Source organism: Psilocybe cubensis, chromosome 12 (assembly GCF_017499595.1).
Source record: "Psilocybe cubensis strain MGC-MH-2018 chromosome 12, whole genome shotgun sequence".
NCBI lineage: Eukaryota > Fungi > Basidiomycota > Agaricomycetes > Agaricales > Agrocybaceae > Psilocybe > Psilocybe cubensis.
In genome coordinates, this window is record NC_063010.1 from 230,020 (window position 1) to 244,703 (window position 14,684).

Sequence of the window (14,684 nt, forward strand, 5' to 3'; positions counted from 1 at the left end):
TTAACCGAGGTTATCAGCTCAACCTATACCTCAACTTCCCGTGAACAACTCATACATTGGGCCCCTGCCTGGCAATGGAACGGACTGTAGCTGCAGCTCAGTCTACTATTCTCTTTTAAGTGCTTGCGCAGTGTGTCAAGGGCGCAACTTTATCAGGTACCTTTCCTCATCTTTGAGTCATACGGGTAGTTGGTGATAAAGGTACTATCCTGTAGCTGGACGCAGTACAATCAAAACTGTCGTCAGGTGTTTTTAGGCATGTAAGTATGTTCAAATAATCGGAACTCACAGCTACTGAGATCCGCCTCATAGCTTTTCTGGAAATATACCCCCAGACACTCGAGTACCACACTATGCCTATCTTAACATTACGGTGAGAATTCTTAAGCCTATAGATGAGGCTTCATCGAAAGCTCATTGTAATCAAGGCCACAGGTAATACATTTAACGTTGCTTCTGCATCATCGGCAGGTATGATCTATGGAGACCACACGAATTGGAGTTGGCTCACATTTGTTATATTACAGGTGGCGTAGAGTCAACCAGTATTCCGACTCCAACGTCGTCCTCCAGCCAGACATCATCGACCTCCGGACCCCCAACCAGTGCAGTATCATCTGAATCACATACTCACAGCCACGCTGGAGTTATCGCAGGAGCGACGGTCGGAGGGATTGCTGGTGCCGCTCTGATCGCAGCTGCCATTTTCATTCTTTGGAAAAAAAGACGCTCGCAGCCTACAGGGAGATATGACGTTCCGATTCCACAAAGTGATACGCCTCATCAAGTACAGGCGAACAGTGCTTTTGGAACTGAACAAATGAGGCTTTATGTGGGTGATGTATTTCAAATGCATACTGTATACTTACATATGATTAGGATCCGAACGATCCATCGACATTCCCTCCTAGCTTCGGAAATGCCAGATCTACAAACACTACCCCGGCGTCTTCATACCCAATTCAGCATCCTGCATCCACATTCACAGGGGCACCAGAGGTGTGATATTAGACAAATGGGTTTGGCTACACCAAAGTCAAACGCTGGGTATCTAAATGTGCTATCCTCTCTTCCCGAGTCCTTATGTCCTCCGACAATCTTCGAAAGTTCTTTTTTCTCTCTGTAATACCACGAACCTTGATGATATGACATGACAATTTCTCTGAAACGTATATACATTACATATCTGCCCAGGTCGTCCGTGTATAACTACTCGTAGAAATGATTAACAGGTTTACTTTTAATGCCGAGACTGCTGACTAAAAGGGGACCTGTCCCGCTCCTATGCCCAAAACAAAAAAGCTTTCAATGTATGGAGGTAAATTGAGTGAGCCTTTCCTTGTAGTGCGCTCACATAAATTCCAGTTTTCCAACATTGCTCAAAGCGCATTGAAATTTGAAAATTGAAATTACTACCGTAAGTTACAGCGTTAGGCCCCGTTGATGGCGGTGGCTGTAGCATCAATTGCTTCACGTGATCCAATGATGCAGATGTGTCCCGGACCTCGTCTCTTTGATTTGCTCTTTTTTCTGAACATCGAGTAGCAACGACATCCTCATTTTCTATTCCTCATATTCAGTTCTATATCATCTTTTCTCACAACTTCTACATAATGTCTGCTATTTCTCCAAGTGAAGCCTTAGTTGCTGCAAGTGTGCTGAAGGCCGAAACCTCGGTTGTTGTGGAACAGGTTCCTGCCACCACCGTATCCACAGGCGATGCCACGATAACTGCCACTGGTTCAACATCTACAGAGACGCAGAAAGATACAAATTCACAAGCTGTAGATGATAGTGCTACTGGTACACCGGCACCTTCAGTTTCTGTCGTACTCTCGCCACCGAAAACGACGGAGGAATTGATTGCAGCTCGCGCTCTCAAGCGCATTGCGAGGAGGACAGCTATCAGGGAGAAAGCTGAAGGGTACAAGCGAGCGGTGAGTGCTTAAATTATTTGTGGCATCTCGCTAGGAATTTGAACATGGAATGGAAACCAATCATTGCAATACATTTGCAGGGAGACATTCTTTTTGACTCGAGGAATTATAAAGCCTCATACGCTCAATATCTACTGGCCATTGACCTGTGCCCTTCGAAGCCATCCTACTTTATCAGCCTCGCTGCTGCATATCGTAAACTGAAGTGGTGAGCCTCTCTCTAATTGGTACCTAAAATCCGACACCAATAAAGGAATAGGTATGAAGAAGCTGCACACGCAGCAACTCGGGCGCTCACCTTAGATCCTAAAAATACGGAAGCCCGCTACGTGCGAGGTGTTTCCCGCCTCGAACAACGGCTCTTAAGGCCTGCCAAAATCGGTACCAAGCTCAATGCCGTAGTTTCGAAGGGACAAGCTAATTGACTCCACAGATTTTGAAACCGTGCTCGAACACGACCCCAGCCACCTACTTGCCCGCGCCGCGCTCACAGAAGTGACCCATTTCATCGAAACTAGCACCCAGCTCGGGACACATGCTCTCGGTCCGAACCCCGTCGACGAGCTCGTCAAGGACGTCGATTTCAGTTTCCCTCACTACGACCAAGATGCGCTCGAAATCGCCGAACTATCCGACTCGAGCGACTGCCATCACGTCGGAAACGGTGTCCAATGCAGATTTTACAATCATGACGGCTGTAGCCGCGGCAGCGCCTGTACGTTCTCTCATGCACCTGATGAGAAGAGCGTACGTGACGACCTGTAAGTTAATCTTGTTTACGATGGCTACTCTCTGAACCTTGACTCTTTTTCAGCGGCAAGAATGTGTGTATCTACTTCCTTCTCGACTCGTGCAAATTTGGCCCCGCAAAATGCATCTACTCGCACTCCAAAGTTGCCCTTCCTAAACACGGATGGTGGACAAGCCCCGAGCAAATTGCGAAAGTAAAGTCTGTTCTTGAAGTTGCAGAACAAAAGTCTCGCGAACAACGCCAACTCGAGAACGAACGGTGGAAGGCCTATGTCAAGGCGATGAAGGCGGGGATGGCCAAGCCGCCGAAGTCCGCTGGCATAAAAAAGGAAAAGAAAGAGGGAGGTCCAGAGGCTGCAGCCTCCCCAACGGAGCCTACGACACCCAAATCCGCAGTGCCAGCGGGACAGAAGAAAAAGGAAAGCGGGAAACCGAATGGTACTCAACGCCGCAAAGGACCCGCTTCCGGGAACAGGAGAAAGAAACCTGCGTCTGCAACAGACAATGCATCTGCACCGACCACGACAGATGCCGGCCAACCCCCGGCCACGACAGACAACACGACGTCTAGTTTCACGGATTACAAATTGAACGTTCCTCCGTCTGATGTTAAGCCCGTACGTCGAAACTATTCTGCTTGGGTGTGCGTTATTTAACTGTTTCTACAGGAACCCACGGAGACCCTTTCTTACTAAACAAGGTCAAACCACGTACACTTCTATTGCTCCATCTATTTCATTCTGCTCACATATTATCCACTTCGCTTTCTTGAGTTTCTCTTCTATACCATCGCGGCTCATCATCCTTATTTATTGCTTTTTTGTTCCTAATCCTTATTTCTTATTTCGTTATCCAATTTTAAAGCTCTCATCTCATCTCAAGTTTATCTTTGTCTCCTCTTCCTCGTCCTAGTCTCAATACTCCGGAATCTACACTCCTCCGTGTTAATGTGCGTTTCAATATTTTATTACAAATTGATGTTATCTAACTTCTCACTGCAGAACTTACTCTCTATCGCTCTGTATATTATTGCTGAAAAACAACCTATTTTTCTATTGCATTCAAAGGTTTCGAATTCTAGGCTTGGTATGACCGATATAACCGAGGTAGTGGTGCACGTGACACTGCATCGCGTCTCTGGTGGTACTTAGGGGCTGGCTTCAAACCCCAATTTACACCGAATTTAATGGAGAATAACCATCGACTCAATCTTGAAAATATAAATCATCCTTCTCTTACCAATCTTCTGTCATTTCTGTCACAGCCTAAATAACATCAGAGGATGTCAATTTTGGCAATGGCTATATGCAATTGGGTTAGAACTTAGAAGTGACGCGCGAAGACGAGATCTTCATTGTTCTGAAATGCCAAATGGTATGATTATACTGTTACTACTACGTCTTGGTTGGATGGAGCCGCCTGCAAAATCTATATCTCTTTATCTCTTTATATAGCTCAGGACATAATTCGACAATTAATTGTCTGCATCCCTCTCACTATGGTACGGTCATTGTTATTAGCCAATAATGTCAGTATACAGCCTGAAGAGAAACCATCGCCAAATTAATGATGACCATGCGCCTCAGAACATCAGGACCATCCGGGGCTTCGAATAATGTGACTCATACCGAATTCGGCATGAATGCTCTAACATTAGTAAAACTGACGGAGGAGATCAAGGGAAGGTGGTGCCCTTTCACTTCGGCTGCGAAGACCTAAACCTGCAGACTCACCTAGGCTGTTGCATTGGACGGTGCAATGAGTCAGACGTGAACAAACAGTGAAAGCCTAGCAAGACGTGTACCCCGCTGTCATCGCGCCTGCGTTCTATTCGGATTTCGGAGTACTAAAAAGGCGTGTCGACCATTGGTGTTACTGACATCGAAAAGCTCGTTGCTCTTACCAGATCGACAACATGTCTGAAGGTGGGGCACACCCATTGAACAGGTTAAATTTTTTGGACAAAGTGAAACTTCTCGTCGTCTTGATGTCCCTACGTACGTGCGCGTGTTTCTACGACGAACAATAACATTCTCAGCAGTACCTAAACAGCCGTTGTCCTCTTTTGGGCACTGATTCAATCATTCCGGTCTCCGTATGTAAAACATAAAACGTGGAAAAGGGTGCTATTAGACACTGCGTCACTGCACCTAATGACCCACCTGAGCAGACGACAAGCACGCGCGATCACCGGGACTACAAAGGGCGTCTACGCGGATTTTATGAAAGCTAAGGGTCGCCCTGAGGTTATCCAGGAGCTGGGTGACGACGCGAGACTATTTTGGTTTGGACCAAGGAAAGCTGATCGCGTTTTGTTGTTCTTCCATGGTATGCGAAATCAACTTCAATTCTCGGAGAGATTGCTGAACTTTGATTATTCAGGGGGTGCGTTTCTCTTTCCTGCACTCTCGTCGACTCCATGGCTTTGGGATCATGCTCAAGATATATTATCAAAAAGAGGTGTAGAATTTGACATCGCGATGTTGAATTACAGTAAGCTTTACTTGTAAACCTTTGGATGGGCATAACTAACCTAACCTCAAGCTCTGATCCCTGATGCGCCCTTCCCAACCCAACTCAAGCAAGCTGTGCTTGCCATACAGCACCTAATAGACACTGGTATCAAACCCTCTCACATCCAACTCACAGGTGACTCGGCCGGCGGAGCACTCATCCACCAGGTACTCTCTCACATCTTGCACCCGCTTGCGGGCGTCCCAGAATTGTCCCTCTCAGAGCCTCTGGGTGGGGCGTATATGATGTCCCCATGGACAAGTCTCACAGACAGCTCTTTGCTAAGAAGCAACCAAGGACGGGGAGACCTCGTCAGCGTGCCTATCTTCACATACTGGGGATCCATTGTCCTTTCTGGCGTCCCCACACCCGACCTTCCGTACATTGACGCGTACTCCGCACCTCAATCCTGGCTCGATGGATCGGATAAAGCAATTAAGCGAATACTTGTTAGCGCGGGAGAGCATGAGATCCTGCGGGACGCTATAGTGGATTATGCGAAGGAGAAGCTTGGAAACCATCACAGAGATGTTGCATTTTACTTGGAGGACAAGGGTGTCCATGATCAGCCGTTTCTGAACTTTTTGACTGGGGATAAAGATACAGGAAAACTGACATCGTTTATTATCGACTGGTTAGATAATGGATTCTGTTCCTGATGCACAACATTAAGTTTTAATTATTTGACAAAATGGAACTTCAAATTCTTTCTAGGCCTCCAATTTATCCAGTGTCATCCAGTAAATGTTTAACGCCAGGTACTTGAAGCAGCGACAGACGCGGCACAGCTGGAAGGAACAGTATACGACCTGTTAGGATCGCTTTCCCAAGTCACCGCACCACTGCTCGACACTTTGAGGAACTTGTACTCGAATGACGCGCCGACAGGAAGGGACATTGTGATGGACCATAAGGGGTTGCTACTCGTATATGCCGACGCAGAGAGGGGGAGAGCAGAGCCGGTGTTCCATGATCCAAGTTGGGGGATGGACCCGACGAGCTTGATGGTGTCCCCGAAAACTGTGGTTACAAGCTCGTTGAATGTGACGGCTACGTTGCCGGGGATAGAACAGGCAGGTGCAGTGGAACTCGAACTTGGTGCAGAAGAAGTAGCCGTGGAAGTAGACGATGAAGGGAATGAGGTAGTCGAGGACGGCGGCAAGGCAGTCGTGGATGAGCCTGTTCCTCCAGTGATGGCGATATCAGCACAGGACAAGTAAATTTGTCCAGTCTGGAAGGAGTTCCAGCGCAGAGAGAGGATAGTGTGGTCGGATGTGTAGTTCGGGATCTTGACTTTTTTCGTAACCGTATATCCCCCCGCAATGCTGGTGTAGCACGACCCAAGCGCGGAATTATCGACGCCCTGGCACTTAGTGTCGCTGAATGGCTTACACGTAAACCAGTCATTTCGGTAGCATGGCTGACCAGGTGAGCAATCGCCGCTGAACTCGCAGGTCTGGCCATCCACATCAGTGCAATCAAGAGTGCCAGCCTGGAAGCAATCCTCCGCTGCCTGTTTCTCCGCATCGGTGGGTAGATACCCAGGGGTCATAAGCTTATTAACGATGTCCTGGTCCTGGCAGATACGGTACGAAAACATGCCTCCATGGTCGCCATTGTGGTCAACGCACCACTCGACGCTGACAGTCGATCCAGCGGTGTAGGTTACGACGGGGGTGTTTCCCCAGTTGGTGGCCGGGTTGTTGTAGTCTACGCTGACGCGAGCGTTATAGCCGCATGGGCCGCTACGACCGACGGGGGCGGCAGTAAGGTCTGGCCAAGATTGCACGGGCTCTAAAATGGCACATTCAGGACAGGTATCTATGCCAGCCTGCTCAAGGGAATTAAATTTGCACTTGTTATCGAAGAAACAGGCGTACCTCTGATCCGAGGCGGCTTCGACTTTTAGGAATTGTCATATAGCCATGACCATAGACAGAAGCTGCAAACCAGAGTGCACTGGCGATGAAGAAATTGGTAGACTTCATTTTCCTGAATGAACGCAATGCTAACGATTCCACATAGGAATGCTGCCCTTTTTATGCAGTTTTGGTAGCCTCTGATAATGCAACCATTCGGTCATGGTGTCAGGTCTCATACGCTGCGGGTGTGCGTCAGATGTTTTTCTGCAACGCGTCGTGAAGCAGCCCAGATGAGCATCTTTATCCCCGCAGGATGGCGATCGAACTATTTTCCAAAAGCAACCAATGCGTTCAGGTAAAGCGGATAGGACAGGAAGCTAGAGAAGAAAATCTGATGCTGAAAACATGTCGTCTGACTTTGGATGTACGCCATGTCGGACTCCTTGCAAGCCATGACACCCCAGGATAAATATAGACACCAAATGTCCCGTATTGACCCCAGGTTGACTTCAGCGATGCATCGGGGGTCATGAGTGACCATTTCGAAAAGTGAAGAAAGTGTATCTGCAAAAAAAGATTGTTAAGTCATCTTCTGACCTGATTAACTTCCATCATTTCGGTCGGTCGACCAAAGAACGTGTTTCAAGAACGTCGACAGTAAAATGAGTGCGCAAGACCGGGCGATCATTCTTCAGTGTTTATAGAATTCGAGCATCACGTTGACCAGATATCTACAGAACCTTTCAATCAGAAACCTCGGATGTTCAATTGTATGACACAAAGAGAAGTCGAGGTAGTCAAGTGGACGTATAATTTTCCGTTCGTCCAAGTCCTGCTTCCGTTCCTCGTGGCATTCGCGTGAGGATTATGAAGTTATCGAGTAGGTAAAGTGAGGGTCGTACATCATGAAGTTTGTTCGAGAATTTACACCGCACCGGTGTAATTAACTTTCTGGTTCTTTTCAGTAGTCGCCGACTACTGAAGGTATTACTTTGTAGCCATAGTCTGGGGTGCGACTCACACATTCAATGTAGTACTTTTTCAGACAGTGCCAGTCGTTCGCTAGCCAGTGACGCGTACTGCACATAGCTACACCCAGATGATGAATGAATATGTGAATTGCAGTAATCCGAAACATTGCTGCACTCACCAGGGTCTATGTTCACAAAGCAATCGTGCAACGAGTTCAATGACTTTGAGAGGTCGGACATCGAAAAATTATTTGTCATCGGATGTGAGCTGGTCACGAGCATGACGCGACGCGATAGTTTGGCCCCTAACTTTCGAAAGCTACCCAAATATAGACTTTTAAGTCATTTCTACTAAACGCCCGATAAACTCAAAGCCTGCCTAGGGAGGTTATAAATTTTGGGGGGCATGCTGCATACTCTTTTTGGCCTGCGTTTTATCTTGCTTGTTCTCCTGGCACACTCAATTTATTTATATTCAATAATATTATTCAATGCTGCAAAAACGACAGAGAACTGGGGGACACCGAAAGATTCCCTCACTGATTCGAACTAATATATGTTATTTTCTTATAGCGCGCCTATGATAAGAAGCATAAACCCAAAATTGCGAACACATACTCCGTGGATACCATACAATATACTCAAGGACGGAAAGAACTCCAAACAGCACAAGTTGTAGTATTAGCGTAGAAAGGCGAGCAGCATTTACATATGAATCTGAGCATTTTCTCTGTCTGGCGCAAAATACTAATCAAAGACAAAAGAGAAGAATAAAGCCATTTAAAATTGAAAATAATTGGGAATGGTGTGCGTTCATTGGAGGCATCCATTCAATTATAGTCAGAACTGCGGTGGCTCAAGCTTCAAGCCTTCCACAATACAAGTTGAAACTTTAATAAATACATAAAAAAGCGGCATTCCATTGGCCGTCGCTATATTTCATTCAACCACTGCCTACAAGCTACATCGTTAGCCACGATCCACCACGATCAACAGGTGAGTCTCAGCGCATCAAGTAATTAACGAAGCGCACCGCCACGCGCCGCAGCTTAATTGTGTACTATAAAAAGGTGACATATTCTGGTTCACCGAAGGCCACATTCCGGTGTGCAGAGACCGTTGCCAAATCATTTGCAAAAACACGTTACATTGCATTCGATAAGCACTTCGAGCCAGTACGCAACGAGGCGGACACATGGCAACGTCGTGTGGACCTCGAAATTTCTTTATAAGTTTTAACTGCTTGTTGCTCATGGATGTAATGAGCGATCATCTCATGCCCAATGCCCAATGGCTAGGAAATAGGAGTACGAAAGCTATGCGTGCTGCGGACAAGAGCTTGTGTTCCTCGTCAATACTTCTAAACCGATTACACTTGGGTTAAAGGATCTATGGATTCACTAGACGGCGTCTAGACGACGTTAACTGATCCTCATGACGTACACCGCCTCCAATGGCAACCAGTTATAAAAGGGTTAAGGACGATCACGACAGCCGCATTTATTCCCACTCCTCCTCACCTTCGTCATTTCTTGGATATAGCTCTCAGGAGAGCTCACAAATCGTCTCTTCAGCTTGCCCATGGCTTCAATGACCTACACCTCCCCACAGCGACTCGCTGTAACAGAACAACCCCAGGCGATTTGTGAGATATACCCAACCGACCAGAAATTCGATTTCGATGCCAAGCATAACGACAAGGTCGCATGCGAAAACTGCAGTGCGCAAGGACACAATCGCCCAACTCATTCTGATCACCGCCATTGTCACAATGGACGTCTGCGACGTTTCCTAGTCCCTGCAATAATCGCTTTGGTTATTTTTGCTGGATTCATGACATTTACTTGCATGAGTGGGTATGATCTTGCCAGTTGGGGTACAGAAAATTTGGTCTCGAGAGCCGTCAGCGATGGCACAAATGGCACGGGAAACAATACATTCGTGAATAGAAAACGTGAGTGGTTAATCGCTTTAATTTTCATAACTTACGAATCACGGTTTATAGTATACCTGATTGTCATCTTTGTTGGTCTGTTAATTGTGCTTATTCTCGCTATTTGCTTGAGTGCATGGTGTTGTAGAGGTACGAAACGCCGCAGGATTGCCATTTCAGGATTCTGGCTGATCTGAAGTTCTGCTTCAAGGCGCATTTGAAAATCCACTATGTTGCCCGTGTTATCTCTGTGCTTGCTGTGGCGGTTTGGGTAAGCCGTATCAATATGGCGAAAATGAGTTTGACTGACATAGAGTATCTCAGCTTGCCTCGAATGCATTGGCTGTGGATTATGTGCTGAAGGGTTGGATCAGATGTAGCCGTCGAGCGTTCTTTTCTTTTCTTTTCTATCTCGGACATTTGAACGCTTTTGCAGTTCACAGTGCCTTCCCCTATATTTACACTCAGCATTTTTACTCAAAAGAAATCAGACAGTTAGCAGCAGTGAAGCGGAATTAGATTTATTGATTAGATTGATTCGCACAGCGAATGTCCCCTCTCTAACCGATACATTTCATGCAGTAGGCTCTCGTAGATGTTCGTATTCGTCATTTCAGTACGCAAACCCGTTGAGGCGGTTAACGGCCTCCAAGCCCTGGCCAACGTTCACATAGTCGAGAAGAACAAAGTTGGGGTTACGGTCCTCGACATACGGTGCGCAGTGGGTGGAGTGTTCCAAGATGCTGGAGATCAATTTTAAAATCAAGCCGGGGTAATAAGAAGTAGTAGACGCACGAGTTGATACCATTGGTCATAGGACTGTGCAGGCGGTCAGGGATGAGAATACCTCGGCCAATAGGGAAGATGTTCGCATTGAGGTTGTGGTTGATGAGACTGAGTTGCTGGGCGGGGGCGAGGGGGCCAGCAGTTCGGTCAACTTTGCATGGGAACCTCGCATCAGTGGGGTCGAATTTATCTTCCCAGACCTACAAATTCACAAAACATTAGAGCAAAAGAATAGGCTGACAGAAGTTGTACACACCATCTGGAACTGTGGCAGGATAAACTCGACCGCGGGCTCGGTGCGGCTCTCTGCGCCTTGGTCCAGGAAAATAACAACCCTCTTGCCGGATTCAATCATCTCACCAAGGGTGGGCCAGTCATCGCGGGACATAACAGGCTGTGGGGGTACATATGCCATGTCGGTTATGCCTACACAGAAAATTCAGCACAGTAGTTCATTAGGCCAAGCTTTACGACGTACCGCTCTTGTCGAAGACCGGCTTCCACACCTCAGATACAGAGAGGTTTTCAGGGTTTGTGAAAACCAGAGTCAACACTTCGTTAGGGTGCCTGTCGAGGAAGCGTTTGACTTTGTGGAGGTAGGATGCAACTGTTCCACCATCGAAAAGGCCCTAAATCACCAAACCGTCGAATTAAAAAGTTGGATCGCATTTCTAGACTGTTATAGCTTACGCAGGCTATTACAGAGAAAGATTAGTATCCAAATAAAATTGAAGAGGTGGGGATACTAACTGGTATGGCAGAAGTGCAGTTCGTTGTTATTCCTAGAAAGACACACAAAAAAGTTCAGCAGGTAAAACCAACAAGAGAGAAAAGTAGGACACACATGTGAGATTGAGCCTGCAGCATCCTCACTCCCATTGTCAATTGTGCCTTAATATCCACCTCTTGCGTCCTTGCCACTGAGTCAATTTACCATCATGTCAAAAAGAATTACAAAAAGACGGTTCAAAGGATATCTTACAAGCAAATGGGTTCCCACTGAATGCAAACGAATCATGGGATCCGAGGAAGGTGACGTTCCCGTATTTACGATCGCACAGCTCTGCGTGTCCGTTGCAAAGCTGAGCTCTGTAGGATGGTAAAAAAAATAATGAGCGCTCATGAATATATTCAACCCAGCTGTACGTTTGCATGGCCAGCACAACCCATACAGAACCGCCCATCGTGCTCAATCATATAAAAACAGGTACACACCTTTTCTGGGGGAGCACTAGGCCAAGCGCACTAGATGCAAACACGAGAGTAACTGAAGCGAGAGCGGCCAGCCGCATGGATGAAAACATCTTGATTTTTGAAAATGTTGAGGGGGACGTTGATTTAGAGACCAGCTCGGGGGAAAGGCAGCGGTGGCGAGCCTTGCTGGTATTTATACCAAACGGCCAACATGAAACGTAAAGGGAAGCCAAGGAACCGGATCTGATTGCACCGCTTATGGCTATTGGCTGTTGCTCAATGGCATTTGTCCTGCCACGCCGGAGATTATGCACGGGATTTGGAGTTCGGGCGTGAGACAGCCTGGTTGTACTATAGTTGGGGATTTGTGAAATATACAGTATGCTGATGCTCGAAAAAGTTACTTGCATAAATCGTACATCTATGGAGTTAGATTTGGGCCAATGTTTGGCGAAAAATAAAATACAACTCGACGGAGAAAAGTATGATGCGAATGTGCCAAGATGACATGTAAATTTGCATTCAACGTTATTGCACTTGAGATCAGCCGATGAAGCACAGAGGGCTGAAGATTAGTGACACAGGTTATTGCATTGATGCGATTGACGTGGTGTATAAATACAAATTGGGTTCCTTGACTAGATACAAAACTGAAAGCTGTAAGACATGAACCAAGAAAAAGTTCAAGTGCTCGAATCGACCAGATTGAGGTCTATGCTGTGGCGGCTGCTGCACGGGTGGGTGTAGGAGCACTTCGTTGCTTAGCGGGTACATCCTGTTCGTAGAAATGCGCAGTAATGGCTTCAGTATGAGTGATGGTAAGATTCGTCAAAGGATGCGTTGCGTTCTGTTGAAGTATTCAAAATTTATTATATAAATAAATTTTCAAAAAAACATACCAAACGGTTTTCTGTCCCACCGAGTATGTGAGATGCACCCTCTTCTTCAATCCAGGAAAGAATACTGCCGAACGATCGTTTCCGTAGCTCATCTTTAGTGGAATCTGATCCTGTAGGAATGGTATGTTAGGATCACGCGTTTTTTACAAAGAGTAGTATTCATGATACCTGATGATTTCCAGGAATCCAAAAATTGCTTTTTTCTTAGATGCGAAGGGAAGACGTGATGCTGGGCAGACGAAAGTCCCGATAAGCAATATAGAGTATGATATGCATCCGCATTTCTGGTAACAATAATTACTATCGACACTCATGATAAACCACCAAAACTCACTTGGGTGGTTTGTCGCGCAATCCACCTGTTGGATGCTGACCAGCGTAAATGATATACTCTTGGAGAGCCATACGGTTGTACAATCCCTCTTAAATTCCCAAATCAGCGGTGGAGACTAAAACAAGAATATGGACTAACCATCGACATCATCCCAAACACCGTCACCCGTTCCACTATCAATTGGAACCTCGTCGGAATTGGCATTTTGGATTCCACCCACTCCAAGTGCTTCTAGGAGGGCAAACGAACCACCACACCACCATGAGTAACACCCGTCAACAAGTTTATTCGTCCGTCCTTTGAAACCTCCAAGTTCAATGAACGTTCCTTGCATGTGGACCAACCATCTTAATAAGTTAGAAACGTCGATTGTAGGCTTTTCTTGTGAAAGCTCCAGGTAAGGCTGCAAAAGTACCCAGGATGCGAGAGCGCAGAAAGTGTATCCACCGTGAGCTTCTCCAAGAGGCGGGCGCGCAGCTGGAGGCGGGAGTACGTCCCCAGAGAGAGAATACGATGGGTGTGAGGATGATGCGAAACCACCTTCGTAAGTCTGGCAAGATGCCACAAACGAAGCTGTACCTTCCACCAACTCAGGAGTAAGAAGATCCAGAAAGGTTGCTACCATCAGAAGACAGTATATCCCGCGAACATCGACCTCGGAATGGTGTGCCACGAGAAAAGAGCCATCCTTCAGTTTGAGCGACATGAAGAATTTGTACATCTTTTCTCTGTTATCAATTAGCGAGATACAGTAGCAGATGTAGATTCAATAGCGCACCTGTCAATCTGATCCCATCCACCACCTGGACCCGGTCGTCCGACGATTGCCAATATACATACGGAAGCGTAGGTCGGCAGCAGATGGGCAGCCTGACCAGGTCCCCCACCAAATCCACCATCAGGATGTTGCCATGCGAGAACTTTATCAATGATTCTGGGCACATTATCGAGCCTCGTTTTCAACGGAGAAAGCCACAATAATACCTTTGTTTATTTCCCGGATCGAGTCCAACCTGTAGTACACTGAAAGCTTGCACAGTCCAGAACAGTAGCCACGGTTGGCTTGCATCCTGACTAATATACCTCTCTGGAAATCCTTGGACCAAATTGCGAACAAGGAAAGACATGTGCATCTTTTTGTCGAGAGTTGGTTTCTTTTGCGATGTGTCGTCTGGAATGTGCTTTATCAACATTTCTTCAGTTTCTGACTGCGATAGTGAGGTAGGCGTTGGAAATCCATCATTCGTTGTTTTAGGAGGCAACATAGTAAAGGCCAAGGAAGGTATTGGTGTTGCAAAGGTGTGAAACGCACTAACAATACCCGTTGATTAGATAACGGACGGTCCCAAGATGGCAGTAATTACCACATTTGGACAGCAACAAGCATTTTCAATCTCCGCGAGAATGTCACACGTGAAACGTCACACCAACCTATGAACAGAAACCCTGTATTGTTCCAAACAAATCTATCCCTCTAGGTGCTTTGAATGACGCCAGATGCAAA

General features: G+C 46.5%; 4 protein-coding genes across 4 annotated transcripts; 2 read left to right on the forward strand and 2 right to left on the reverse strand.

The window, feature by feature from the left end:
• Positions 1 to 1,613: 1,613 nt before the first annotated feature.
• JR316_0012080 (uncharacterized protein) lies at positions 1,614 to 3,382 on the forward strand (the record flags this gene model as incomplete). Its single annotated transcript, XM_047897717.1, has 6 exons — positions 1,614 to 1,937; positions 2,018 to 2,145; positions 2,197 to 2,318; positions 2,371 to 2,698; positions 2,752 to 3,304; positions 3,356 to 3,382. The coding sequence occupies 6 exons, from the start codon at positions 1,614 to 1,616 to the stop codon at positions 3,380 to 3,382; spliced, it is 1,482 nt and encodes a 493-aa protein (XP_047742606.1).
• Positions 3,383 to 4,840: 1,458 nt separating this feature from the next.
• On the forward strand, positions 4,841 to 5,860 carry JR316_0012081 (Esterase; the record flags this gene model as incomplete). The annotated part of the gene is made up of 3 exons (XM_047897718.1): positions 4,841 to 5,015; positions 5,070 to 5,180; positions 5,232 to 5,860. 3 exons carry the CDS (start codon positions 4,841 to 4,843, stop codon positions 5,858 to 5,860), a joined length of 915 nt encoding a protein of 304 aa, XP_047742607.1.
• An 89-nt stretch (positions 5,861 to 5,949) lies between these two features.
• Positions 5,950 to 7,189, reverse strand: JR316_0012082 (Glucoamylase; the record flags this gene model as incomplete). Its single annotated transcript, XM_047897719.1, has 2 exons — positions 5,950 to 7,032; positions 7,082 to 7,189. The coding sequence occupies 2 exons, from the start codon at positions 7,187 to 7,189 to the stop codon at positions 5,950 to 5,952; spliced, it is 1,191 nt and encodes a 396-aa protein (XP_047742608.1).
• A 5,470-nt stretch (positions 7,190 to 12,659) lies between these two features.
• On the reverse strand, positions 12,660 to 14,445 carry JR316_0012083 (Protein farnesyltransferase subunit beta; the record flags this gene model as incomplete). Its single annotated transcript, XM_047897720.1, has 7 exons — positions 12,660 to 12,794; positions 12,847 to 12,950; positions 13,015 to 13,130; positions 13,181 to 13,268; positions 13,319 to 13,908; positions 13,959 to 14,114; positions 14,165 to 14,445. 7 exons carry the CDS (start codon positions 14,443 to 14,445, stop codon positions 12,660 to 12,662), a joined length of 1,470 nt encoding a protein of 489 aa, XP_047742609.1.
• Between the last annotated feature and the right edge of the window lie 239 nt (positions 14,446 to 14,684).